The 26,989-nt window shown below is 45.1% G+C and overlaps 1 protein-coding gene and 2 non-coding genes across 3 annotated transcripts; all 3 read left to right on the top strand.

Annotated features, from left to right (window-relative positions):
- The first annotated feature begins 416 nt into the window (after positions 1 to 416).
- ATP5F1B (ATP synthase F1 subunit beta) lies at positions 417 to 9,607 on the top strand. Its single transcript, XM_066615774.1, has 10 exons — positions 417 to 582; positions 3,563 to 3,745; positions 4,437 to 4,611; positions 6,096 to 6,217; positions 6,507 to 6,691; positions 7,277 to 7,435; positions 7,794 to 7,916; positions 8,134 to 8,346; positions 8,557 to 8,758; positions 9,369 to 9,607. The coding sequence occupies exons 1-10, from the start codon at positions 453 to 455 to the stop codon at positions 9,464 to 9,466; spliced, it is 1,590 nt and encodes a 529-aa protein (XP_066471871.1). The 5' UTR covers positions 417 to 452; the 3' UTR covers positions 9,467 to 9,607.
- Positions 3,793 to 3,869, top strand: LOC136643403 (small nucleolar RNA SNORD59). Its single transcript, XR_010794006.1, has one exon. It is a non-coding gene; the product is annotated as a small nucleolar RNA SNORD59 (small nucleolar RNA).
- Positions 6,369 to 6,439, top strand: LOC136643400 (small nucleolar RNA SNORD59). The gene has a single exon (XR_010794005.1). It is a non-coding gene; the product is annotated as a small nucleolar RNA SNORD59 (small nucleolar RNA).
- Positions 9,608 to 26,989: the final 17,382 nt, after the last annotated feature.

Here is a 26,989-nt window from a genome sequence, read left to right as displayed (position 1 = left end):
TATGCAAATGCTGAACCCTGCAGGCCTGCCACAAGGACACCCGCAAACACATGGACGCTTCCGCCTCCTGAGCAGGCAAGTGACCTTAACATCCGTGCTCCCCCGTTTCCTGCTCCTCATTGGCTAGCCCTGTCTGGAAGGGCGGGACTTTTTTCCTTTTAGCCAATCATCAAGCGGAGCCTCCCTGCAAGGCCCAGCACTGCTGTGCAGTGGCGCGGAGCACAGCAGGCTCTTGAGGTTCTACCAGTGACGAGCCAAGGCTCCGCCCATTTCTCCTCACCGGCTTCTCCCATTTAACCAGCGAGTTAGAGTGACAAGGCCATCCTCCAATAGCGTGTAGAGAGCGGAACCGTCTCAACCAATAGCGAAGCCGCGTCCCCTAATCCCGCCCTCCCGCCGGAGTTCATCCAGGCTGGCCGCAGAAGCGCTCTTCCAGTCTCCCGGTGGCCGCCATGTTGGGGTTTGCTGGCCGCTGCTGCGCCTCTTCGGCCGCCTCCCTGCTGCGCGGGGCGAGGAGCGCAACCAGTCCGCTCCAGGACCTGCTGCTTCTCCGGAGCGGTGCTGCGGCCGCCGCCGAGGCCCGTGAGTGAGAGAGGCGGGAGGCCGCCTGCGGGTGGGGGTCACCTTGGGGCCTAGTGGCGGCTCGGCCTCCTCCAACGCCCGCTGCTGGCTAGTCGCCCCCCCCCGTGGCTTCTCTGCTGCCTCCTCGCTCGCTCTCTCTCTCTCTCTGTCTTGACTGGGGTGTGGCTCTCCCCCTCCCCCCATGCGCCAGAGTCTGCTTCTCTGGCTCTTGGGAGCCGAACGGGGGGGGGGGAGGAGGAGCTGCCTCTGCAGGCTGCAGCCCTGAAAGGCGCAAGTCCTGTGCACACTTTCCTGAGAGTAAGCCCAACCGAAGACCATGGGATTTACTCCTGAGTAGACAGTATGCTCACAGGCTGCCATTTCACGCGTGCGACCTTCATTGCCTCGTAGATCAGTGCTTCCCACCCTGGGCTATGTGCTACCCCCAGGGGTACCTGCCCAGGGTCCTTGGAAAAGAATTGAGTAAAGGCAGCTGTGTTGAGGGGCTGGCAAGGCAGGAAGGAAAGGGGCTAGATGGCTTCCAAAACCCCCTCAACTGCTAGTTTCTAGTCATCCATTTGTCTATTATCAGGTTTGGATCCGTGCTTGAAAACTTATACACTTTGAAACGGTAGCTGTATTAATTACGACTGTTTTGCTCATATGAAGGGTATGGAGTTTGTGGAAGTGGGCTGCCAAGGGGTGTGCACGTGGGAACCACTGTCATACATGCGTCCTTTGCTATTAAGCAGGATCACCAGCATGTTGTTGGGCCAAGATGAGGGTGGAGGGAGCCAAGTTCAAGTCTCTGAGCTGTCCCTGGGTGGGATTGGGATAAGCGTGCCTCCCCCACCACTTAACCTATTTCACAGAGCTCTTGTGATTGGGAGGGTAAAGGAAACAAACCGTCCTTTCTGCCCTGAATTTTAAGGAGACAGTGGAGATGCACATATAATTTGTTATGGGAACGGGTGGTTGCAGAGCACACAAGACCCCTCCACATAGAAGTGGTGGTGTGATTTGTGGGAGGGGGGAGGGGTGGGCTTTTTTCCCCAAGGACACATGTTCCTAGTTCTACTTGGTGGCTATGAAGAGGCCTAGAGTTTGACAGAAGGTTATGTAGAGGGTGAGGAAGTGTATTAGGAAGGTGGGGTTGGACTAGGGATGGGAGGGGCCTCCTTTTTCAGTTGTGAGTGGCTCTGTACATTTGATGGGAATGATAACCTATCTTAGGACACAATCCTAACCCCTTATGTCAGTGCACTGACATAAGGGCAGTGCAGCTCTGAAGTAAGGGAACAAACATTCCCTTACTTTGAGGAAGCCTCTGTGAGTGTCACCAGCTGCAGGATGCAGCACATATCCCTTTGGAACTGCTATGCCAGTGCTGGAAAGCACTGACATAAGGGGTTAGGATTGTGCCCTCAGTGTGATACCTATATAAACACACATATTGTTGGCATCCTTCAGTCACGGAAGACTATGGTGTCACGCTCTGAATGGTGGTTCTGGAACAGAGTGTTCTCTCCAGTGCGCGCAGCCTGGGTAAAGTAGGTATGGAGGACAGGCTGTTACCCATGCAGCAAATCCACCTTCTCCACGTCGCTGAAATGGTCCAATGGAAAGGCAGAGGCCAATACGGTTGGTTCCAGCGGCGTCGCAGGAGTTGCCAGAACGTGACTGTGTTCAGCCATGAACTGCCTCAGGGATCTGGATTTTGCCTCGAGGTTGACTCCTGAAGCCTTTTCCATAACTGGATGTAGCCACAAGGCAGTGGAGGTTTGGGATCAGAGTTTTCCTTCTCTCAGATGAGCTGCCTTCCCAGGCTGACGAGTCCCATCCCATCTACCCGAGTCCCATCCCATCTACCCGGTGGCTGTTTAGTTGCCTCTTGTCGCCTGTCAAGTACAGCCAAACTGAGGGCCTATTCTTATCCCCAGCCCCCAGGGGAAATGGGGGAAACACACATATGGGAGATGGCAAATAGGCCTATAGAAAGATGACTCATTGAAAACTAGTGTTTGATGCCTAGGCTGTATGTGGGACTGATGATATCCAACTGGAAAAGGTAGGGTATGAAAGTAGGTATAGGCCTACAGTATGAGGCATGGTTTCTGTGTGTAGTCTTCCGTGTGCTCAAGTCTTCATAGTTTGAGCGGGGGACGGCGGCACAAGAAAGGACATATTGTGAGATAGCAGGCCAGTAGTTTTCATACTGTAGTGGGGGAGCTGGGATTCCTCTGAAGCTTATTGAAATTCTCCAAGCATACCTGTATAAATAGTGAAGCTTTCTGAAAAAAACATGTTTCCTATTTATCATCTTTCTCCTTTACGCAGAGAACTTTAACCTCAAGTTCTGGCCAGTACCTTGTGCAATCCTAGTATGTCCCAAAGGCCTTTTACAAGATGGCCATTAACACTGTGTCTGTATTTACAAACGTTTAAAACAAAATATAGGATTGGACTCAGATGTAGAATAAAGATCATATGCATAAGTACTGTTATGCTTGTGAATAATTGTCAGTCTGTATGTTACATGCAGTTGTGTGTGCATGTTGTTCATATGTGGAATGTAATGTAGGAATAAGACTATGTTGATGGACCTTCTTGATGGAGAAAGAATTCTTTAAAGGCAGGAAGTCTGAAAATCATTGCAACAAACTAAAAGGTAGATAAGGGCCCCTAAATTAGAAGTCGGGTCTCTTGTTTGCTCTGAAGCACCATATGGTTGGGGGTTTTCTCTGAGATTGCTGGTTGTCTACTGTATCCTGCTCATAGTATCCTAGAGCAATTTTTTTCCTCATTGGTCTTCCATGTTTGGTAACCTCTGTTTAGGAATGAAGGTCACAATCTGAATCTCTGTTTTGTAAGATGTTGGTGGACTTGGGGCCAGAAAAGAGGGTGTTATCTGCTGCCTTTATAGGATTTGGGGGGGAGGGGAAGAGATCTTTTGATTAGAACTAAAGTTGCTTGTCTATTTTGCTTCTTCCTCATTCTGTAGGTCGGAACTATGCTGCACAGACGGCTACTGCAGCGAAAGCTGGAACTTCCACTGGACGCATTGTGGCAGTTATTGGTGCTGTGGTTGATGTCCAGTTTGATGAGGGTCTGCCACCAATTCTCAATGCCCTTGAGGTGCAGGGCAGAGACACACGGCTGGTGCTGGAAGTGGCACAGCACTTAGGTTAGTATCATCAGTACACTAAAACATCACTAGAGAGGCTTGTTCTTCCTTCCCTGATGATCAAGAAAAAAATGACTTTCGTTCTTCTGAACTTTACTGAAGCCATAATTATGATCTGAGAAGGAAATGTAAATCCACTGTGAACCAGAAGGGATACAAAGGTATGGGCTGGCTGTACTGATCAGTTTTGTGACTAGTCTCAATTATCAGTAGAGGTGTGACTTTTTTCGGTGATAACAAAATTAAAATGCACAACACCTTTTGCACTTTTCCCCGTGGGGGTGGGGAATGACAAAATCTGCAAAATAAAAACATTTAGAAACACCCCTACTTACCAGTCTTGGAATACTGGTGCCTAATGTGTCAGGTGCATGCAAGAGACCTTGAGGTAGAAGTGTTTGTAAATGGTGTTTTACTCAGAAGTAAGCCCATTGTGTTCAGTAAGGCTTGGGTTATAATATTTTACTCACCTGGAACAAATACCTGCACCTTGAGGGAATTGGCATTCTGTAACCTAGTAAGGAGCAACCCTTTCTAATGCTCCAGTTCAGATCTGGAAAACTGGGACTTGAGAGATTGGGCAGGCAAAGAAGTAAATTGTGAAAATTGACCCTAGTTAGAATAAGTGTCCACTGCTCAGATGCTGGACCTGATGAGAACACTATTTTATATAGTGTCTTCTTGATTGCAGGTGAGAATACTGTTCGTACCATTGCCATGGATGGTACAGAAGGCTTGGTGAGAGGCCAAAAGGTTTTAGACTCTGGTGCCCCCATCAGAATTCCTGTGGGACCCGAGACTCTTGGCAGAATCATGAATGTCATTGGAGAGCCAATTGATGAAAGAGGTCCCATAACAACCAAACAGTAAGTGACGCTTGGTGCTAAATGGCAGGCAGTAGTTCTTGGTAGCATGGTGGGAAAACCATGTAAATTGACTTGACATGATTTTGTGCAATTTCTTCTTGCAGTCTTGTGTTTGACTGAGTCTAGCTAACAGAGTATAGTTGTGCGCTGCTTCATGACAGGGATGCGGACAGGTATCCCGATCAAGCTGGGCTTGGTGCTATGCAAAGCCTCTGAAGGCAAGGGGAAGCTCTGCTATCCTCACCTCCAGAGGCTTTTCTGAGCTTCTGCGAGGCTCAGAATGCTGCCGAATCGCATGAGAGACATAACTTCAGGTTTCTTCCAGGAAATGAGAAATCATGTCTTTTGTGCTATTGGGGCATTCTAAGCCTCAGAGGCAGTTCAGACACATGCTGCCTCTAAGAGGTTCGGTAAAGCCTCCAGTGGCAAAGGTAGTGGAGCTCCTATCAGCTTCAGAGGCTTGGGGGGGGTGGCCTCCTGAGCAGCAGCAGCCATTGCATATGTGACCTGTTGCTGGGAGAAGGCGCCATGTTACGTCAGAAAGTAGGCTGTGGGCACCCCCACACCCTGTACAGAAAAAATACAATTAAATCATTTTGCAGCTAATGAGTTTTGATGTGAGAGCAAAGTGCTTCTTTCTGACCATTGTCTGCTTGATGATGTCACTTTCTGGCCCACTGCAGGCACCGTGAATGCTTTCAACCCTCTGTATGAAATGAGTTTGACCTGCTACTGGCTGGAAGGTTAAGGGGCGCACAACTGTACTAGACTTTCACTATTTAAAAAGTCAGAAAACTGGCGTAATCAAGGCACTGAAGAATGACAGAATGCTATCTTGTATATCTTTCCTGGAGCTCTGGAAACTCTAGGCATTTGCTACTAAAGCAATTCAACACCAAGTTCTAAACTTTGCTGTTAATGGTGTGCCAAATAACTTGCTGTAAAGCAGTTGGAATGTAATAGGCGTATTGCATTTTACTGATGAATGTGGTAAATGAACACATCTCCAGAAAATTTGGTCTAAAATCAAACTATTCTGTTCACAACAATAATTAAACATTTAATGTTGGCTCAAAGCCTAGTACCAAGTTGATTAGCTCTACTCCAGGTCTTACTAGATTAAACTAGTCTGACATTGCAAGATACCTCTGTTCATTACTTTCAAACTTGCCTGCGCGCATCTGGATTTAATGCTTTTTAAACTGAAAACAAGGATAGTAATGATTTGTGAGGTGCATGAAGGAACTGTATGCTGCTCATCCTTGTCTAGAAGATGGATGTCTAGAACTGCAGTTTTTATGAATGGTCAAACTAGCTTATATTTGATTGCCTTTAACTTGTAACAAAGTTGGGCATTATGCTGCATAATGCATCGTTATAGAGAAGTTATTGTTCCTGCTCTTGCATAGCTCATAAGTAACTGCTTATATGGGGGGGGGGTGTATTAAAAATTGCTTTAATATGAAGCCACTTGTTGTTCTTAGGTTTGCTGCTATTCATGCTGAAGCACCAGAGTTTGTTGAGATGAGTGTTGAACAAGAAATCCTCGTCACTGGTATTAAGGTTGTGGACCTCCTTGCACCTTATGCCAAGGGTGGCAAAATTGGTAAGCTGGTGTAAGAGGCAATGCATATAGACTAGATTCTGTCTTGGGGAGATGGTCATGACTCAAGTGTGTCAGACTTGCTCTTGAAGAACTTGGGTTTCTTTTGATTGGCAGTCGGGCACTTTATATGCTGCTGACTTGATACTGGTTTCCTTCACTGATGAGTAACTCATGACTTTCGTTCTACTGAGACTGCTGAAGCAACTTAAGATTCTGAGAAGGAAAGGGGGGGTGATGGTATCAGAAGCATATTAAAAGACTGAAGTACTAAACTGTTTTTCTCTCCCAGGTCTGTTTGGTGGGGCTGGTGTGGGCAAGACTGTATTGATCATGGAGCTGATCAACAATGTTGCCAAAGCCCATGGTGGCTACTCCGTGTTTGCTGGTGTTGGGGAAAGAACCCGTGAGGGAAATGACTTGTACCATGAAATGATTGAGTCTGGGGTCATTAACCTGAAGGATACCACATCTAAGGTAAGCACTTCATCAAGTTTCCTAAATGGGGGGGGGGGGAAGGATGGTGAGAATGTGTTATTGGGTGTCACAGGCTGTGGTCCTATACACACATTCTTGGAAGTAAGCCAAATTGAACTTCTGAGAAGGCGTACATAGAGATTGGGCTGACAAACCTGTTTTGAAGGCTGAAATATTGTGCTAGAAATTGGTGGTTCTCCTAACTCCAGCTTTGCTGTCTAGTCACCAATATTTAACCTACCCTGTATTGGCATAATGTGTGAAATACAGAGCTAAACAATTTCCTGTCAATACCCTGATAGTCCAGTCAGCTGACTTTTGCCTTTGTGGCAATTATTTTATGATATGCTCTGTGGAATACTGCCTCTTTGAGGATGCTAATGGGGAATGGAGAGGCTCAGTGTCCTACTGAAGGTTGGTGGAAGTATACCAGTACAGATGGATTGTGGGAAATAACAAGTTTTTATCTGGTCTTTATGCATAATTCTAAGTGTAACAAAGCTGGAAACTTTTCGTTTCAAAACTGATGTGCAGGACTCAATATCGTACTATTCAGAGTCTCATTTAGATCCTCTTATCCCTCAGGTTGCACTTGTTTATGGACAGATGAATGAGCCACCAGGTGCTCGTGCCAGGGTTGCTCTAACTGGACTAACTGTGGCTGAATACTTCCGAGATCAGGAGGGTCAAGATGTACTGCTCTTCATTGACAACATTTTCCGTTTTACGCAAGCTGGATCTGAGGTAAGACTAACTCTGGCTTCTTAGACTGATCTGCCCATCTATAGGGGAAAAGACCATCTAACTACAATAGTAGGTGTGAGCCAGCAGTATCCGTTGGGAGTCTGCTGCTTGATGAGGAATTGGTGGTCCATCCATATTTTGCTTGTAGGAGTAGTAGGGGATGGGCAAAACACAGGAGCCTGTGGAGAATTAGTGTTTGTCAGTGGCTGACTTAATTGCTTCAGACCAGCCTTTGTAGTTCTTTCATCACTTGCAGATGCCAATTCATGACTTTCTTTGTGAACATGCAACAGAATGCATCTCGTACTTGCCAGCCACAGTCACTTTGAAACTGCAGAAAGCTTTTATATTCTTTCAGGTGTCTGCTTTGCTGGGCAGAATCCCCTCAGCTGTAGGATACCAGCCTACTCTAGCAACTGATATGGGTACCATGCAGGAGAGGATTACAACAACCCGGAAGGGCTCAATCACCTCTGTGCAGGTAACAACTGTTTGATCCTCACCAGAGGCCTCTTGCAACAACAAAGTTGACTTCTGGTTCAACTTTTGTAGTTGCAAGTACAACTTGCAACTTGTAGTACTCCCTTCCTTAGAACCATGGATCTGACATGTGTTCTGTGAAAGGGCTCTGTGGAACTGCAGATGACAGCATTAAAGTTTCATATGTCCAATATAGTTTGTTCTCTTTTTTTTTCCAGGCCATCTATGTGCCAGCCGATGACTTAACTGATCCAGCCCCTGCAACCACCTTTGCCCACTTGGATGCCACCACTGTGTTGTCTCGTGCAATTGCTGAATTGGGCATTTACCCAGCTGTGGATCCTCTAGACTCCACTTCTCGTATCATGGATCCCAATATTGTGGGGCAGGAACACTATGATGTGGCCCGTGGAGTACAAAAGATCCTGCAGGTGAGAGAGGGTGGTTGAGGCTGGAACATTACAGATGTACTTTAGTTTATGAAGAAACTTGTTAAACATGTATGGGGATAAGAAGAAACTGGAAGATGTTACTTGCTAACTAGTGGCAATGGCAGTTGAGGTGCCAATGAAAGATGGGTTGCAAGAGTTGGTGCATGACATACTGTTTCTACTATTGTGCCCGTTTTTGGTTCTTTATAGGACTACAAGTCCCTCCAGGACATCATCGCTATTCTGGGTATGGATGAGTTGTCTGAAGAGGATAAGCTGACTGTGGCTCGTGCCCGAAAGATTCAGAGATTTCTGTCCCAGCCTTTCCAAGTGGCTGAAGTCTTCACTGGCCACGCAGGCAAGCTGGTGCCACTGAAGGAAACCATCAAGGGCTTCAAACAGATCCTGTTAGGTAAGAAACTGTCCTGTTTCCTTGGAACACAGACTTCATGTTGAGCCCTCTGTCAGTAGCTCCTAAGTGCTGCCTGTCCTAGTGAAATGTTCACTGGTTCCTGCTCTCAAACACAGAGCATTTGATCTTTTATCAGGACAAATGCAGGGTGGTGGTGGTGAAATCTGACACCGGCTAAGCACGCATACCCAGCGGAAGACTTCTCAAGCCAACTCCCTAATGGCAGTGGTAGCATCTAATGCATAGTTGGTCAGCAAGGGTGTCATGAGGTGTCTGTACTCTATTTTGGGGGTCACCTGCAGTCTGGCACCAGCACTGAATATAGACCACCACTTTAGTAACATGTTGTCAGCCATCTTTTCTCCCCTGGACCCAAATTCAGAAAGGAATGGGTTAGTGTTGGGTCAAATAATATCAGTGGTAGGCTGACAAATGATTATAAGATCTTAGGAACCTGTCCCTGCTACCCTCTGCACCCTAGCAAGATGGATGGGAAGATGCAGCCAGGTTGGGAGCATGCAGCATTGCTCTTGAGTAGGCCAGTGTGTTCCTGTTCTTGGAAACATTCCAAAGAGTTAACTGACTTATTGCTTTGCTTCTTCCTTTGCAGGAGAGTATGACCACCTCCCAGAGCAGGCTTTCTACATGGTGGGACCCATTGAGGAGGCTGTGACAAAGGCTGAGAAGCTAGCTGAAGAGCATTCGTGAGTCTGCTGTTGTCGAAGCAAAACCTGTGCTCCTGTATCAAATCTCAATTTGTTCACATTATTCAGGTTCCCATCTGGGAAGTTGTGTAACATGTCTGCAAGATATTTAAAGTTTCCAATAAAACTTCTGGTGGGCGATGAAGCATTTGGTGTCCTGTTGTACATGGGCTAAGGAGGGAAAAGCAGCATATATGTGGGGTTAGCTGCCTGAACATGACAGTACATTGTGGCTGTACCCAATTCTGGACAGCTTCTAATACTAACATAATGATGACCTAGCATGCCCTGAATGGCGCTGGACTAGTAAAGTACTCAAAAGCAGAGACTTGGCTTTTTACTCTCAACTGGTGCTTGTTTTCCAAATGGGACAAACGCTAACAGAGAAACTTCAGCCTTGTTCAGATGCAGGGTTAACCACTGGGCATGCAGCCTGCCACTTGGTTGCAAACCCAAACTCTGAAGTAGCTAGAAATAGTTATTCATGCCTCTGCAGCCTTCTGAAAGAACCTACAGCTAGTGAGAAGCATGCAGGTTCTAGACTTGAGTCTTCCAGGAAAAGTTGTGACTAGCGCACCTCCTTTCAAACACACACACTTGGAGCAGAAAAACCCAGATGCAAAAATGTGCATCCTCACTAGAAGACACAGCATAGTTCCTGTTTTTCCCCATGCTAGCTTGACTAACCTTAACTTTGAGGTTTTATGGATGTCTGGTGTTCTGAACAGGTGATGGGTAATAGGTGGTTTGAGGGCTAAAGGTCAAATGTTGGGTGGTCTAAGTCCTGAAGGAAGTGATCATATTTGCTTCAAAGTTTCTATTTGATGCAACTAGAGAAATACCCTATCTCCCTTACTCCTTAACTATCTGCTCTGATCTATTTAGTTCCCTCACTTGGTCTCTAGGCCTAAGATTTTCAAGCAAAGTTTGAAGTGCTGGTGATGACCTAAAAGTGATATGGGGATCCATGTATTTGAAGGATTCTCTTCTGTGACAATATGGCTGTTCCATGAGGTGATAACTGGCCATGTTTGGCCAAACTGGTCATGTTTGGCCAAGAGCAATGCACAATGGACCCTAGCTTCAGGAACTTTTTCCTTCTTAAATTTAGAGATGCTTGGTCTTTGCGGCCTTTTGTAGATCTATGAAGATTAGTTTGCGTATTTCAATTGGGGTTTGACTTCTAAGCTGCTTCGATCCTCCACAAGGGTGGCATGGCAGGCATTTAGAAATTTAATCCTGGGTTAAACAAGTTTGATACTCCCTGTCTGATCTTCACTAGACATTCAGTTTGTTTCCCAGTGGGTGGGATGTTTCACTTTGTTAAAAAGTGCAATCTCACTCTTCATGCAGCTGTTTAACAGTCAGGTGACTTAAATTTTAAGTTTTCATAAAAGCAATTGCTCTTAAAGGACTACAAACAACTACCAGACTGCTGTAGATGAGCACTATCATTTATCCTTTTTCTTGCAAGGGAAATATTGAGTTTTGTGTTGAAATTCTAAGGTTAAAAGAAAAGCTCTTGAGTGGAAGGCTGCAGTGCTATTTGCATAGCTTGTGCAATGTATGTGCCTCTGTGCTGCTCCTGTTCATGTGAATATCGGAACCATGTGGATCTTTACGACCTGGTCTTGTCCTTGTGCATGTTACTATCTGAACTGCTAATAACCCTACACCAAATACATATCATATCCTACTCCCACTCCTTGGGAGTCTTTGACTACCACTGCCCTTACTTTTCTTGGTGCATAGGTGGTCCGTGTTGGGTCATGGTTTAACATGGAGGCACCTTCTGCCAATTTGCTACATTCAAAGAGATACTGAAATGGCCCTCTGCTCAAATATACCATCAGTCTCTAGGCTGCCTCATTATGCTGGTGGGTTGTTCTTAATTATAAACCCCCTGTAAGGCAGATTAATTGGTAACTTAACGGCTGTGGATCTTCAAACTGTGTTGTAGATAACCCTGAGGCTGCAGTCCTAATCACTCTTTCCTAAGAGTAAGCCCCATTGATCAAAATAGGACTTCTGAGTAGACCTGGTTAGGATTGTGCCCTGGGTTTCCTTGAGTATGGAAGATGGCTTTCCCCAATACAATTCTGTCATTTTAGGAAAGCATGTTATGTCAGTATAATCTGATGGTGAAGGCTGACACTTCTGCAAATACCTTTATGTAACCATACATGCTGTAAGATGTTCTGTTGAAGATTCTCAAGGGACTCCCTGGAAGTATAATTTGGGACTTTTTGCATTGAAAACGTGTGTAGGCTGATTGAGCTACAGTAGCTAGAACTGTGTGACCAGAGGCATTGTTCAGGCCTATGGACTTAACCTACATCTGGGATACGATAGCAATCCTTTGCTTTTATTGGACCAGTCTAGGTATTTCAACTTTTTCCCAAAATCAAAACAATTTTGAATAGAAAATTGCCTGTTTTGTTCCAATTACTGTTTTGTTACAGACTGACCCAGTTCAAACAGTCTTGTAACTATTCAGAATACTACTAGTACTTACTGTTCAAGCATCAGAAAGGGCTAATGACACTGCTACCAAATGGTGAGGTTCACACAGAACTTGCTGGGCAAAACAGCATTCAATCATGGTTCAGTTTAACCATATCTGCACCTACTAACTGCCTCTTGTCCTACTTCATACAAAGCTGCCTTTTATTGAAGCAGACTGTTGGTCCAATGAGTGTGGTAGGAAAGTTCATTTTGGAGCAAGTGGGGCCAAGACTGACCTTTGAGTCTAACCTCTGTCATGGATTTTCACCAAGGTGACCTTAGGCAAGTCTTGGCTTCCCAGCTGCAAGATGAGGATAATGTTGGCATCTGGTAAACACAGACAGCTTACTCCCACTGCCCAAGGTCTCACAGCTTGGCACAGTTCCCGGGGAGTGTGTGCAGCAGCTGTGCTGGAAAGCTTGCTTCGAGGACAGAAACACAGCACAGACAGCAGGGTCCTTCACCAAACGTGTATTTACATCAGATACAGTGCAGTTCAGTACAGGCATTCAGCGTTGGTCCCACGCAGGGAACCCAGAGCTACTCACTGCCAGTGTTTAGAGCACCATGACAAAGTGCTCTGCAACCAGCCACCCCCTTGGTCCAGCAGTGGCTGCTTTGGCTTTATACAAAAGCTGGCCAATGAGTGCCTGTTTCAGGGCAGGCTTGGGCTAATTAGCCCCACCCATTTCCACCTATGTCTAGTCACTCTGCAGGCAATCAACTAGCACCTGCAGTGTGACTCAGCACTTCTTGCCTGTAGCAGGCTTTTGCTGCCTCTGCTGGGGCCAAACTTTACACAGGCCTCCTGTGTCAAACCCAGGGGCACCCTCCAGCAACTCCCAGCCAAGGGATTGGGCACAAACCTTGACAGATAATACTTGCATGCTTGTCAAGGTTGGTGCTGGGACAACATGATGATGATACACAAAGTGCTTTACATACTCAGCTTGCTATAAAAATGTACTTTTTTTAATGAAGAGGCTTGAAAGAGGCACATTTTCCCGTTTTTGTAAGCTGTGAGGTAAAATGTTCTAAATACATGGCTCACAGACTAGTGTGCCTGGTTTAAGGCTAGCTTTGTAACCTGTTCTAGCTGCCAGCGGCTCTTCAACTACAAGTTTGTCCGGATATGCTTCTTGTGAACTTCTAAACTGGAAATATCACAATTTGAACCTGGCTCCTTTTTGCATATGGTCTACTGTGAAGCTATGGGCCCAGACCCCCTCCCCCCACCTTCTTTTAGCTATCCTTCACTTGTAAGAGCCACCTGAAAAACAAAAATGGTGCACATGTTTATGCTGGCATGGACACGGGAAAACTCCGATAATGCAACTATCACTGCAAGCGCAATTTTAAAAAGTTGGGGCTTATTAATAAAACCTCCTGTAAAGAGTCGGAATCAATAACACTTCATTTGGCCAAGGTGAAATGCAAGTAATGGAGTATTAATTCAGTTGAAGCCCTAGGGATCTGTGATCATTCCAGTGGCATTTTCATGCATACTGCTCCAATTAGGTCAGCAAAGGAGGTGGTGGGTTGTAGATTCTTCAGACATTATTGCAGAAACACAAAACAACCATTTTCTTGGCCAAGGTTACCTCTTAATGACTGGCTACTGAGCAGATGGTGCTGCTGTTTGCAGAGGTCTGTCCCAATGTGCCCTCTGGTGGGAAGAAAAGGGCATCATTAAATCACTGTGGCTCTTTAAATACAAGCACATGGCCTCAGTCAATGAGGCAATTCGCTGACAGCATTCTGCCTATCAGCAGATATTCTCGCAATATGCATAGCTACAACTTACAGCCTTACCCTATGCATGTTACCTCTGAAAGAAGACTTGGTTCCCAGCAAATGTGTAGAATTGGAGACTTAGCATAGATATATTCCATATAGAGGTTGCTGGGCATGGCTGTTGCCTTTTGCAGCAGGGGATGTAGCCTGAGAGCTGCTAGCTTTAAACTAAGAATTGTAGTAACCATTAATCTTGCATATGAATAAAAATAGTTTGGAACAATCTTTATTCTCAGTTGATGAATGTGTATATCATGGCAGAGAGCATCTGATGAAACATTTCTTCTTGTGGGTGAGGAGGAGGGATGCCTCTGCAGCTTGGGCTTGGCTACGCATAGCTTGTTTAAATACATATATTAAACTGGGCCCGTCTTTTTGTCAATTTAAAAACTTTTTGATGAATTGAACCAAATATTGCAGCTTACAAACCTTGACTAATCTCCAATATAGTCTTCTTTCCACATCTTTTCAAGATATAGTTATGTTCTCCCACAAATGCAAAAGATGCTAAATCTGGAGGAATATTCTGGGGGAAAGAGGGTCATTTAAATTTTCAAATAGCAGCAGAGTCTGGGATTGGGGCTGAGAAAATAACTTGGCTGTTTGCTTGCCGTGCTAAATTTTAATGCCTTGATTTTGAGACCTCAGAAAGAAGTTCTATAGCTCTCTGATAGAGCACATGATTTCCATGCAGATGATCTTGGGTTCAATCCCTGTCATCTCCAGGTAGGAGGAGGAAAGACCCCTGCCTGCAACCATGGCAAAATGTAGCCAATCAGCATAACCATCATAGACAACACTGAGCTAGATGACTTGCTATAAGGCAGCTTTAAATGAGACAAAAAACTTTGAACTTTGGGTTCAAACCCTGCAATTTGGCAACCCTCTACTGTGGCATGTTTCTGTACACAGGGAAAGGAGAACATGCCCTTTCCTTTGGATTAAGATCTTAATCCCAGAATTAATACTCAAGTAATTACAGCATTGAATGCTTGAGGTGTAGATAAAGACTCACCATTTCTGGATACATTTGGAAATACATTTGGAAGATCTGTGTGTGTTCTGCGATTCTGCAGTTGTAACACAAATGCAACATTTGTGCTGGCCCCAGAATTCAGTATCCTGAACACCTGCTTTCATTTTAAATGGCTGCAGCAACAGGTGTGAAGCATGTGCTTAAGCCATTTCTGCCCAACATTGCATACAATTAGTTGCAATCCATTTGTTTGTTTGATTTTCTCTGTAAACCACTTTGTGAACTTTCTGTTGAAAAGCAGTATATAAATACTGTTAATTAATACACAAAACGGATCAAATATGGACACCTGTGGGTTGGGCAGAATTGGGTTAATACCTGGGGAAATCTCTGAGGAGGGGAGGGTTTTTAGTTATTTGGCCATCAGGGCCATTTCTTACAAAGGAGTAAATTAGGTAGAAGCAGACATGCCTATCTGAACAGAGTATGCAGAAATTAGTTTCACTTGGTAAGTAAGAACTGCCTGGCGGGGTCAGGCCACATGCCTCTGCAAAGCTCAAAAGCAGGGAATAGTGGTAACAGCCCTCCTTTGTCTATTGTCTCTAGCATCTGGTACTCAGAGTCCACAACCTCTGAATGTGGAAGTTTTATTTAGTTTCCATGGTTCCCTAGTGTTGATACACTGGTCCTCTGTGAATTTGTCCAATAATTTTTTGAAGCCATCTGTATTAATGACCACCATTCTACCTTGTAATCATGGATTCCACAAGTGAATTATGCATTCTGTGAGGAAGTGCATTCTTTTGTTTGTTCTGATACTGACTGCATATCAATTTGATAGGGTGACCTTGAGCCCTTATAGCATAAAAGAGGGAGAAACAGGTTAGAAACCTTTGTTGTCTCATATATCCTCATTCTCTAGTCATCTTTTTTCAAAACTAAAATGCCCCATTTGCTTTCGCTTTCCTTTGTAAAGACAGTTCTCCAATCCCTTGAAAATGTCAAGAGCCCTTTTTAACATTGGTGCAGATTTTATGTAACTTTGGTGCAGAATTAAACTCTTTCTTTTTAGTCCCATGTATACATCACCAACACAGAAACAAGACTGCAGCTTCCTTTCCTTGCCTGTGGCAGTGTTAATTAGTATACAGTACATGGGTGATCAACCGAGAGCTGGGTACAAGATGCAAAACCTTCCGATAGCTCCATTTTCCTCTGTTAAAAGGTTGGAAGCCATCTATAGCTCTTCCTGTGTATGGAGCTGCTTTGCCAGAGAAACTGCTAAGCATCAGAGCTGCAAGAACCCACACCTCTGCTCTTTCACCACAAAGGCCTGGCCTATTATAGCAGGAAGGCCCGTTCCACCTCCACTCCCCTTTAATTAGCAAGATGATGAGGCCTGTATTCTGCAGATCAATGGGAGAAGATCAAGTCAGAGAGATCTGTCTTCAATGCAGCAGAACAGAAAAAGCAGCATCTGGGTTTTTCCTTTCTAGTCTTGCATCTGAAGTCTTATCTGCTGAGCACCGGCAGAATAAAAAGAGAAAATACCCTCTACTCATTACATCAGTCCCTTGTCAAGAGAGTGGTGGCGAGGAGGAGGAGGAACAGAAAGGAATGATGCTGTGCTGAAGGTTCTTGTTGCTGACTGCCAGGGCCAGCTGCAAGCTATTTTTCTGCCTTAGGTGGAAATTAATTTTGCCTCTACACACATACAACAGGCACATACTGTACACATTTTGTTGTGGACAAGAGGAGGCCTCAAGGGTTTTGCTGACTTTCCAAGTTCCATTCAACTGAATGGAGCGGGAGGGAGGTGCATACTGGCTCTCCCCGCCTCAGACCTTATTTCAAGGGGTAGGCTGCTGGAATCCCCTCCTGCTTAATTGATAGTTCCTATCGGAGTCAGCCCCAAACAGCTGCTTTCACTGTGGCAGCTCAAGAAGGGGAAACCCCAATCCTGTTTTCAGAGCTGGAGGCCCAGGGTTCATTTGCTGCAAGAAGTGAGTTGACCACTCATCTTTTTTAACAACTTCAAAACTTACTGAGAGTGCAACCAATTCTGGTGGCAGGATCTCTGCTGGTGACTTGAACCATCTTTCTGGTTTCATGTTCAGTAACTTCAACAGGCCAAGACTGGGCTTCAGTCCCCTGCAATGCAACACCAAGAATGGACTTGGATGCTGAAGCACTTGTAATTGATTCGTTGGTATCTCTTTTTATCCCAAAAGTGATATATCAGGAAGGCCCTGATCAGAGTCAGCTCAGAGCCTTCTTGCAACACCTTCTTGGCCTTGTAGCTGAAGAAGGAAGAAAATGCATGGAGGGTGGGGTGGACAATATCAAGGGTGGGGGGTCTTGAAAGGAATAGTAAACCAAGTAATAGAGTGAAGAAATGTGTGTTGCATAATTCGACAATTTAACAATCTGTTGCTATCAAATGTAAAGCCAAACAATATTCAAGAATATACTGTGCTACCTCAAGAAGGATCTGAAGGCCTTAGGAGTGGCCCTCAACAGGTGGGAAACCCTGGCCTCTGAACGGCCCGCTTGGAGGCAGGCTGTGCAGCATGGCCTTTCCCAGTTTGAAGAGACACTTGGCCAACAGTCTGAGGCTAAGAGGCAAAGAAGGAAGGCCCATAGCCAGGGAGACAGACCAGGGACAGACTGCACTTGCTCCCAGTGTGGAAGGGATTGTCACTCCCGAATCAGCCTTTTCAGCCACACTAGACGCTGTGCCAGAACCACCATCCAGAGTGTGATACCATAGTCTTCCGAGACTGAAGGTTGCCAACAAAACTGTGCTACCTCCACAGTTCATGAATCTTCCTGTGACCATATCAAGCTGTTAATGTGCTGGGTCCTGAATCTGCTTCTGATGTTTTGTATTTTGCTTCCTTCAGGTGGCCATCCTACTACCCATTTCAGGATGTGTCTTAGGCCTGGCCTGCACATGCAGCAGAACAAGGCAGTAGAATGGACTGTATCACTTCAAATGACAGGAAGGTGGAATTATAATTTTTTATGGTTTATTGCTGAAAGAACCACCCTGTTTGGTTTTTTTTACTCAGAATGATTACCCTCTGATGACTTTGGGAGAATTTAAAACACACATGCAAACCCCAAAAACCTTCCTTGCAGATAGAAAACTAGCACAGCATGTTACAATGCATGTTAATTTAATTTTCTTGCAGGGAAGTGTGTGGTTATTGTTTGTGTTACATGTGTGAGCGTTCAAAAATGTGAGACCCTGCCCGGAATGTGAGGTCACTAGAGGCAGTGCCTCACCTGTCCCAGTGCCACATGTGACATAGGCTGCCCAACTCTGGCCGCATCTGGAGTTGTTTTGAGGGCTGGAGAGGCCACATGTGGCCTTTCCGGCCTACAGAACAACTCCAGAAGGACTTAGAAAAGTACTTCTGTTTTGCATAAAACTGGAAGTACCTTTTTAAGACCTCAGAAAGTGTTCTGAGGGCTGGAGAGGTCGTGTGCAGCCTCTCTGGTGCTCAGAATACCTCCAGATGCAACCAGAGCAGTTGTGTCCGAAGGTGACCCAAAAGTGACATCACTTCCAGAAGTGACATCACTTACAGGTCACAGGGCTTGGTGGTGTTTGAGCCTCACCAGAACATACTATCACCAAATGTCCCTGGTCCCCACCTGCAGCCTAACATGGTACATCTGCTCAATCACCTCAAGATTCCAACACCTCATTCTGCTGCAAGTCTGGACCAGGACTGCCTTAGTGATGGAGTCTCAGGAACCATTCAGAACCTCACAATATTTCACCCAAATTGCAAAAATATTATTAAGTACAAACAAGTCTATTAATAATGACAATAACAGGATGGTGCATCAGACTGGACTACTGTAATCTGCTCTGTGTGAGGCTGCCTTAGGAGTAATGCTCAAAAGCTGCAGTTGTCAAGGTGAGTTGCTACAGTTGCAGTTCTTCAAAGCTTAGCTCTGTCCTGCAGGTCCCTTGAAGTTAAATCTCTGAGTGGATGCAGCATGCAATGCATATACCTTGCCTTTAGTGCACACAAAGGGAGATGTATACAGATGAACATTAAGGCACTATGTAGCACAGTCTGCCATTTCACACACTGCCAGCACAATCCTATACATGTCTACTCAGAAGTAAGTCCCACCATGGTCAATGATGCTTACTTCCAGGAAAGTGTGTAGGATGGTAGATGGTAGCCTGCAACTGCTGAGGTATATTTCGAACTGTTGACGATAACATAGTGTGTGGACCAGTTCTGTTTTCCTAGTTTATCTTCATCCAACATAACAAGGTTTTAAACCAATGGAGGACAGAACTGTTCCTGAACACATGGCACAACAGAGAGCTGGTGGGATCGAGCCTTTGACTGTGTGTAAAGGAAGAGCAGGGACTTGCAAAGTCATCCTTCATATATAAACTGGGCTGTTGCAAGCATATCCCTGTTTCTATCTGTGAAATGTTAGAGGAAAGCAGCCAGACTGTCAGCGAGATGGGTGGTGCAGGACACCCCCCTCCAACTGCCTTTGCACAGAGATGGAGCAGGAGGGTCTTTTTTTTTTTGCAATTCAGAAAGCCCTGGCAAAAGCTTTCCCTGGCAACACAATATTACTGACCAGGATTGCAAAATGACTTTTGCCCCATCGCAGCTCAGATAACACTCCCAAATGCTGTTAGTGCCTGCCCTACAGCAGTCAGGCTGACGTTTTAACAACTGTCCCTAATATTGAATCTGGCCTCCTCTGGGACTTGTAGCCTTCCTACCATTTCTGCCAAAACTGGCAATTTCAATCATTATTAGCATATGATGTTACATGCTCACCAAGCACCTAATTGCCTAGCCCTGGGGAGTTGTAAATCACCCCACAAGCAGCCTCAGACACAGGCTTGATACCAGTGAAAGCAAATGGAGTGTGCTTTTTGGAGGCAGGGATGCTTCTGACCCCTGATCATTTATGCGAGAGAGGGCCTTATTTATTTATTTATTTATTTATTTATTTATTTATTTATTTAATCAATCAAGCAATCAATCAATCAATCAATCTAGGGCACAGTTCAGCCCCAAAACTGTTTTCACTGCCAGAGCTTAGCACTGGAATGTGTGAAATAATAAAAAAAACTGAATCTGAGCATGTGCAGATGTTACAGAGCTTTTCCTTCCCCACTAAATAATCACAGCCTGCCTTCGCACAGCAGGAACTGGTGAGCTGGACTTGCTAACACAGGCTTAAGCTGCACCAATGCTCTTCTAACAAATTAACCACAGACTTGATGTGACTCAGCCTTTATTAGGAGGGCACATTGCAAACAGCAAGTATCTGTTCATGAAATGTCGCCTCACAGCAACATAAGAAAAGCCAATCTGTGCCAGCATCTTTTTTCCCATAGTGTTGCCTTTGGAAAGTGCACAAGCAGGACAGAAAAGCATAATTCTCTCCTGCCCCTGCTTCTGTGCAACTGGTATTCAGAGACATGTAATCACTGAACCTGGAGGTAGTGCAGAGCCATTGAGACAAGCTGCCATTGACAGGCCTGTCTTCCTTGAATCTGTCCAGTCCTCTTTTAAATCCATCCAAGTGAGTGGACATCACCACATCCTACCTACAGGCTAATTAGCTCTGTGCCAGGGGTAAGACATGCACCCTATGCTGCCTGGATCCCCTCCCCAAATGCTGTGTGCACTTGCACACATGCACCTCCCATGGATGAGAGTGGAGGGCAGGTAGGTCAACAAGCAGGCATACCCCCACTCCTCCTTCCCTTTTCTTATGAAGAGTGCAGCGTGCAGCCTCCACTTCTGTTTGAAATGAATGAGAATCCAGCATCCATTGCTTCTGCTCCTGTAGCACGGAGCAGGGAGGCTGCTTGCCGCATTCTTCAAAGAAAATGGGAAAGGGGGTGGCCTCCAAAATCACCACTCCTTGCCTACTTGGTACTTTGTAAGCATCAAATAGACAGGAGCAGAACATGGAAGACAAAAGGGCTTGCTTAGTGTTAAAATACAAATGACTTTTCGTTTCAAGAAGCAATCAAAAAGATAATTGAGTTTGAGATTTGTTTGGATCTAATACATTTAGTTGGCTGATTGTCCAAACCCTGTTCTACAGCTGGGAAACCCTGAAACTGAAGGCCTCCAGGCAGATAATTCTGAAAGCAGAGAAACACTGAAGTCATGGCAGAGAATTCCAAAGCACAAACCTAACCCTTAAGCCTTGGTCTTTGCTTTTAGTCCTCCTCTGCAGCTGGGGAATGTTGTGGCTCAGAGACATTGACTTTCCCTTGAACAATTTACCCTTGCATTACAATTGGAGGAGGGGACAACAGACAGCACTGGCACAATCCTGCCCACCAGAGCTAGGTGCATTTCAATCCATTGGCTTCAATTGACCTAAATGCAGTTAACTCTGTGCTAGATACTGATATATGGAATGATATATACCACATACTCCAAAGCTATGGAGTTGTTGTTTTTTTAATCTTTGACCTTGAACTAATTTCACGTGCTTCACCATTGCCATGAACTGCAAGTATCTGATTCCCAATTAATTCAAAATCAGTTGGTATTCTTTGATAGCCAAATTTTTACATTCTTGATTCTGTAATTGTTATTAGTTCATGTTTTAATAGTTCTAATTTTATCACTCCTAAATTAACATTTCATTTTCTTTAACAAAGCAGAATTAGTAGATTAATGTCAAATGAGAATTATGAATTGTAAATTAGCTTACTAATTTAAATTATATCAAAGTCTCTTCATTTTAAGAGAATCTAAAGTTACATAATGCTACTTAGAAGTACATTTATTTATTTTCAGCATTTCTGTGTTAAAATTTTCTTTAAAAAACAGTACTTGAGATAGCATAGTAATGTTCAAAAGAGAACAATGAAGCCATTAGAAAACTGGTTCAAACAATTCACAATAAAACTTAGCAACACATCAAAATAAAACCAAGGCAAAAATTACACAATAGGCACAGACTGCCAATTCTAATGTATGCTAACTCAGAAGCAAATCTCTGTGTTCAGTGGGGCTTACTCACAGGTAAGTGTACCTGTAGGCTTGTAGAGTTAGAGCCCAATTCTATCTGTTTGCCGGGGGGGGGGGGAATAATGCAGATCTACTTGGGTAAGGGAACATTAATTCCCTTACCTGGGGTAAACCTCCACAATGCAGAGGGGTCTACTTGGACCTGCACTAGTGAATTTGCAGGCACAAGTCTGCATGGACTTGCTCCATGGGATTGGGTCCAGAAAGGGGCGAGGATTTGACAGCCACCACTGGCCCTTTACTGACTCCAGACAGTGATTCATTACTCCCACAGCTTTCTCAGCATTCAGTGGAATGGGGAGGGAGAGAGAGAGAGAGAGAGAGAGAGGTATCATCCATGTACTGGTGACACCCACCCCAAACACTCTGATGACCTCTCCCAGTGGTTTCATGTGGATGTTGAAAAACATGGGGGGACCAATTAGATCTGTGCAGCACACTATAGGCCAAAGGCCAAGGTGATGAAAAGGAATCCCCCAGTATCACCTTCTGGAATCTACTATCCAGGAAGGATTGGAGCCCCTGCAAAGCAGTTAGCCCCAACCCAGACAGGTGATCCTGAAAGCCACAAGTGTCAATGGAGTTGAAAGCCACTGAGAGGGCTAGTAGGACAAACAGGAAGATACTCCCCTATCCAGTCCCCTGCATAGGTAATCCACCAGGGCAACCAACACTGGAAATCCCATTGAAATGGATGGGGATAATCTGTTTTATCCAGAAAACCTGGAGATGAGACACCACTACACATGTAAGCACCTTACCCCAAAACATGAGGTTTGAAACTGGCCAATAATTTTCAGAAAGCGGGATTCAGAAAGGGCTTTTTCAAGAGTAGGTATACAACTGTCCACTTTAAACAGGTTGGTACCACCCTCTCACTCAGAGATCTATTCAAAACCCTCTCTGCCTACTTGGTTCATTTCCCTCTAGCAGTTCTTATTAACCAAGAAGGGCACGGATCCAGCCATCACAGGGATAGCCTCCCAAGAGTCCTGTCCCCAATCTCAGGTGCTGTATACGGTGCAAAGAATCCATAAGAACTGGACAAACAGGAACAAATGGTACATCTACATAAACTGTCAATGCGGAGTCCAAGTTCTGACAGATGCAAGCAATTTTATCCACAAAGTGTCTAGCAAATTGGTCACAGCAGACTGCCAAGGTGTCCTCAACTCCACCCTGAGGGGCAAGATGTAATAAGCCCTGGGCAACTAGGAGCAGCTCCTCTGGACAACACAGCATATTTCTATTCCTCCTTTCTTTTTCAAAAGAAAAACTCAAGGCAGTGAACAAAAGAAGCAGAAAATACAATTGGTTTCTCTCAGCAGGCCAAAGAAGTGGTCCCACTGTACCTCCTTCCCCTTCAGAAACCCCTGGAGGGCTCTGCTTTGGGAAGGGAGAAGCAGCAATTGGGCTCAGCAGGCCAAGGGAAGAGACTGTTGGGGACTCCAGACCTTAAAACAGCAACATCATTGTCTGAATCTGAGACACTGCCTAGTGAAGGGCCATGGATTACATGTGTTTAGGCCTCACAGCCTTCAGAAACAGAATGGGATGTGCAGCCTGGTACAAGCACTGGAATCCCAGTCCTCTGCCCTCACTAGGTCAATAGAGCAGTACCTAAGAACATAAGAACAGCCCCACTGGATCAGGCCATAGGCCCATCTAGTCCAGCTTCCTGTATCTCACAGCGGCCCACCAAATGCCCCAGGGAACACACCAAATAACAAGAGACCTCATCCTGGTGCCCTCCCTTGCATCTGGCATTCTGACATAGCCCATTTCTAAAATCAGGAGGTTGTATATGCACATCATGGCTTGTAACCCATAATGGATTTTTCCTCCAGAAACTTGTCCAATCCCCTTTTAAAGGCACCCAGGCCAGATGCCATCTCACATCCTGTGGCAAGGGGTTCCACAGACCAACCACACACTGAGTAAAGAAATATTTTCTTTTGTCTGTCCTAACTCTCCCAACACTCAATTTTAGTGGATGTCCTCTGGTTCTGGTGTTATGTGAGACTGTAAAGATCATCTCTCTATCCACTCTGTCCATCCTCTGCATAATTTTGTATGCCTCAATCATGTCCCCCCTCAGGCGCCTCTTTTCTAGACTGAAGAGACCCAAACACCGTAGCCTTTCCTCCTAAGGAAGATGCCCCAGCCCAGTAATCTTCTTAGTCGCTCTCTTTTGCACCTTTTCCATTTCCACTATTTTTTTTTTTTTGAGATGCAGCGACCAGAACTGGACACAATACTCCAGGTGTGGCCTTACCATAGATTTGTACAACGGCATTATAATACTAGCCGTTTTGTTCTCAATACCCTTCCTAATGATCTCAAGCATAGAATTGGCCTTCTTCACTGCCGCCGCACATTGGGTCGACACTTTCATCGACCTGTCCACCACCACCCCAAGATCTCTCTCCTGATCTGTCACAGACAGCTCAGAACCCATCAGCCTATATGTAAAGTTTTGATTTTTTGCCCCAAAGTGCATGACTTTACACTTACTGACATTGAAGCGCATCTGCCATTTTGCTGCCCATTCTGCCAGTCTGGAGAGATCCTTCTGGAGCTCCTCACAATCACTTCTGGTCTTCACCACTCGGAAAAGTTTGGTGTCGTCTGCAAACTTTGCCACCTCACTGCTCAACCCTGTCTCCAGGTCATTTATGAAGAGGTTGAAAAGCACCAGTCCCAGGACAGATCCTTGGGGCACACTGCTTTTCACCTCTCTCCATTGTGAAAATTGCCCATTGACACCCACTCTCTTTTTCCTGGTCTTCAAGCAGTTCTCAATCCATGAGAGGACCTGTCCTCTAATTCCCCGACTGTGGAGTTTTTTCAGTAGCCTTTGGTGAGGGACCGTGTCAAACGCCTTCTGAAAGTCCAGATATATAATGTCTACGGGTTCTCCCGCATCCACATGCCTGTTGACCTTTTCAAAGAATTCTAAAAGGTTTGTGAGGCAAGACTTACCCTTACAGAAGCCATGCTGATTCTCCCTCAGCAAGGCCTGTTCGTCTATGTGTTTTGAGATTCTATCTTTGATGAGACATTCCACCATCTTACCCAGTATAGATGTTAGGCTGACCAGCCTATAGTTTCCCGGGTCCCCCCTCCTTCCCTTTTTAAAGATTGGTGCGACATTTGCTATCCTCCAATCCTCTGGCACCGTGGCCGTTTTGAGGGACAAGTTGCATATCTTAGTCAAGAGATCAGCAACTTCATTCTTCAATTCCTTAATAACTCTTGGGTGGATGCCATCAGGGCCCGGTGACTTATTGATCTTTAATTTATCAATGAGGTCTGAAACATCTTCTCTTTTAACCTCTATCTGACTTAATTCCTTGGTCAGGGGGGCCCGTTCGAGTAGCGGTCTCTGCCCAAGGTCTTCTGCCGTGAAGACAGATGCAAAGAACTCATTTAATTTCTCTGCTATCTCTAAGTCTCCTTTTATCTCCCCTTTCCCTCCCTCATCATCCAGAGGGCCAACCACTTCTCTGGCGGGTTTCCTGCTTCTAACATATTTGAAGAAGCTTTTATTATTCCCCTTAATGTTGCTGGCCATGAGTTCCTCATAGTCTCTCTTGGCCTCCCGTATCACCTTCTTACATTTCTTTTGCAACAGTTTATGTTCCTTTTTATTCTCCTCATTAGGGCAAGACTTCCATTTACGGAAGGAAGCTTCCTTGCCCTTTACAGCCTCTCTAACTTGGCTGGTTAGCCATGCGGGCACCCTCCTGGATTTAGTGGAGCCCTTCTTTCTTTGTTGTATACACCTCTGCTGGGCCTCTATTACTGTTGTTTTAAGCAGCCTCCATGCACTCTGGAGAGATCGGACTCTTTTTACCTTCCCTTTCAACCTCCTTCTAACCAGCCTCCTCATTTGAGGGAAGTCCGCTCGTCGGAAGTCAAGGGTTTTTATGAGAGATTTTCCAGGTATTCTTCCCCCGAGGTGCATGTCTAAACGGATCGCAGCATGATCACTGTTCCCCAACGTCTCCGTAACATTGATATCTCTAACCAGGTCCTGAGTACCGCACAATATTAAATCCAGAGTCACCTGTCCTCTGGTGGGTTCCATGACTAGCTGCTCTAAGGCACAGTCATTTAGCATGTCAAGGAATCCGGTCTCCTTTTCGTGACCAGAACACAAATTGACCCAGTCAATATGAGGATAATTGAAGTCCCCCATGATTACAACCCTGTCCCTCCTTGTCACCTACCTTCCAGGTTTCAGCTGCTCTAGCAACCCTGAGATGAAAACAGTCTCCAGTTTAATGCAACCATGCTCAAATCTGGATCTGATTTAGGGCTGCCCATGAACTCAACCTGGCCTGCTAGGGCATTTACAACCTGTCTCTCCCTCTCCTGCTACCTCCAAAGGGAACTCGCCACTGACAGTTATTTAACTCTGTATGAAATGCTCTGATGGCAGGAACAGAAACTCTGTCAGAGGTTGTGCATCTAAATGGGGTCTTCTAACAGTATAACAATCATCCATTTGGCTACTGCAGTGTTTCTCAAACTGTGGGTTGGGACCCACCAGTTGGGTTGCAAGCCAATTTCAGGTGGGTCCCATTCATTTCAATATTTTATTTTTAATATATTCCACTTGATGCTACCATGGTATGTGACTGTATTTGAAGAAATGTTACAGATCTGTCCTTTTAACAGGTTGCTCTGTATATGCTTTTAACAATGATAGTAAATGAGACTTACTCCTGAGTAAATGTGAGTAGGATTGCAGCCTAGGATTGTTAAAATTTTTTCCTGCTTGATGATATCGCTTCCAGTCATGACATCACTTCCCATGGGTCCCAACAGATTCTTATTCTAAAAAGTGGGTCCCGGTGCTAAATGTGTGAGAACCACTGGCTACTGGCTTACCATCATGTGTTGCCAGCCATTCCTTTGAGAGCAAAATTTCAGTATTCTCCAAGATCATTGGCCAGCAGCAACCTAAACTAGAATTGGCTGCCCAGACTATATCAATGCTGCAGACTGAGATGGTTGAACAAGATTATAAACTAGTTTGGACTGTAAACCTGCAGGCTGGGCCTGCTCTATTATTCTAAATTTTCCTACAGCACCTAGGCCTTGTTACTTTACAAATTATTATTATTAACAGTATTAACAAATAATATTTTTAAGATGACTCATTGAGTCTGTTGTTGCAGGGGCTTTTGTAATT

Source organism: Tiliqua scincoides, chromosome 2 (genome assembly GCF_035046505.1).
Source record: "Tiliqua scincoides isolate rTilSci1 chromosome 2, rTilSci1.hap2, whole genome shotgun sequence".
Taxonomy (NCBI): domain Eukaryota; kingdom Metazoa; phylum Chordata; class Lepidosauria; order Squamata; family Scincidae; genus Tiliqua; species Tiliqua scincoides.
Note: the sequence above shows the minus strand (reverse complement) of the source record. Positions and strands in the feature narration are given on the sequence as shown.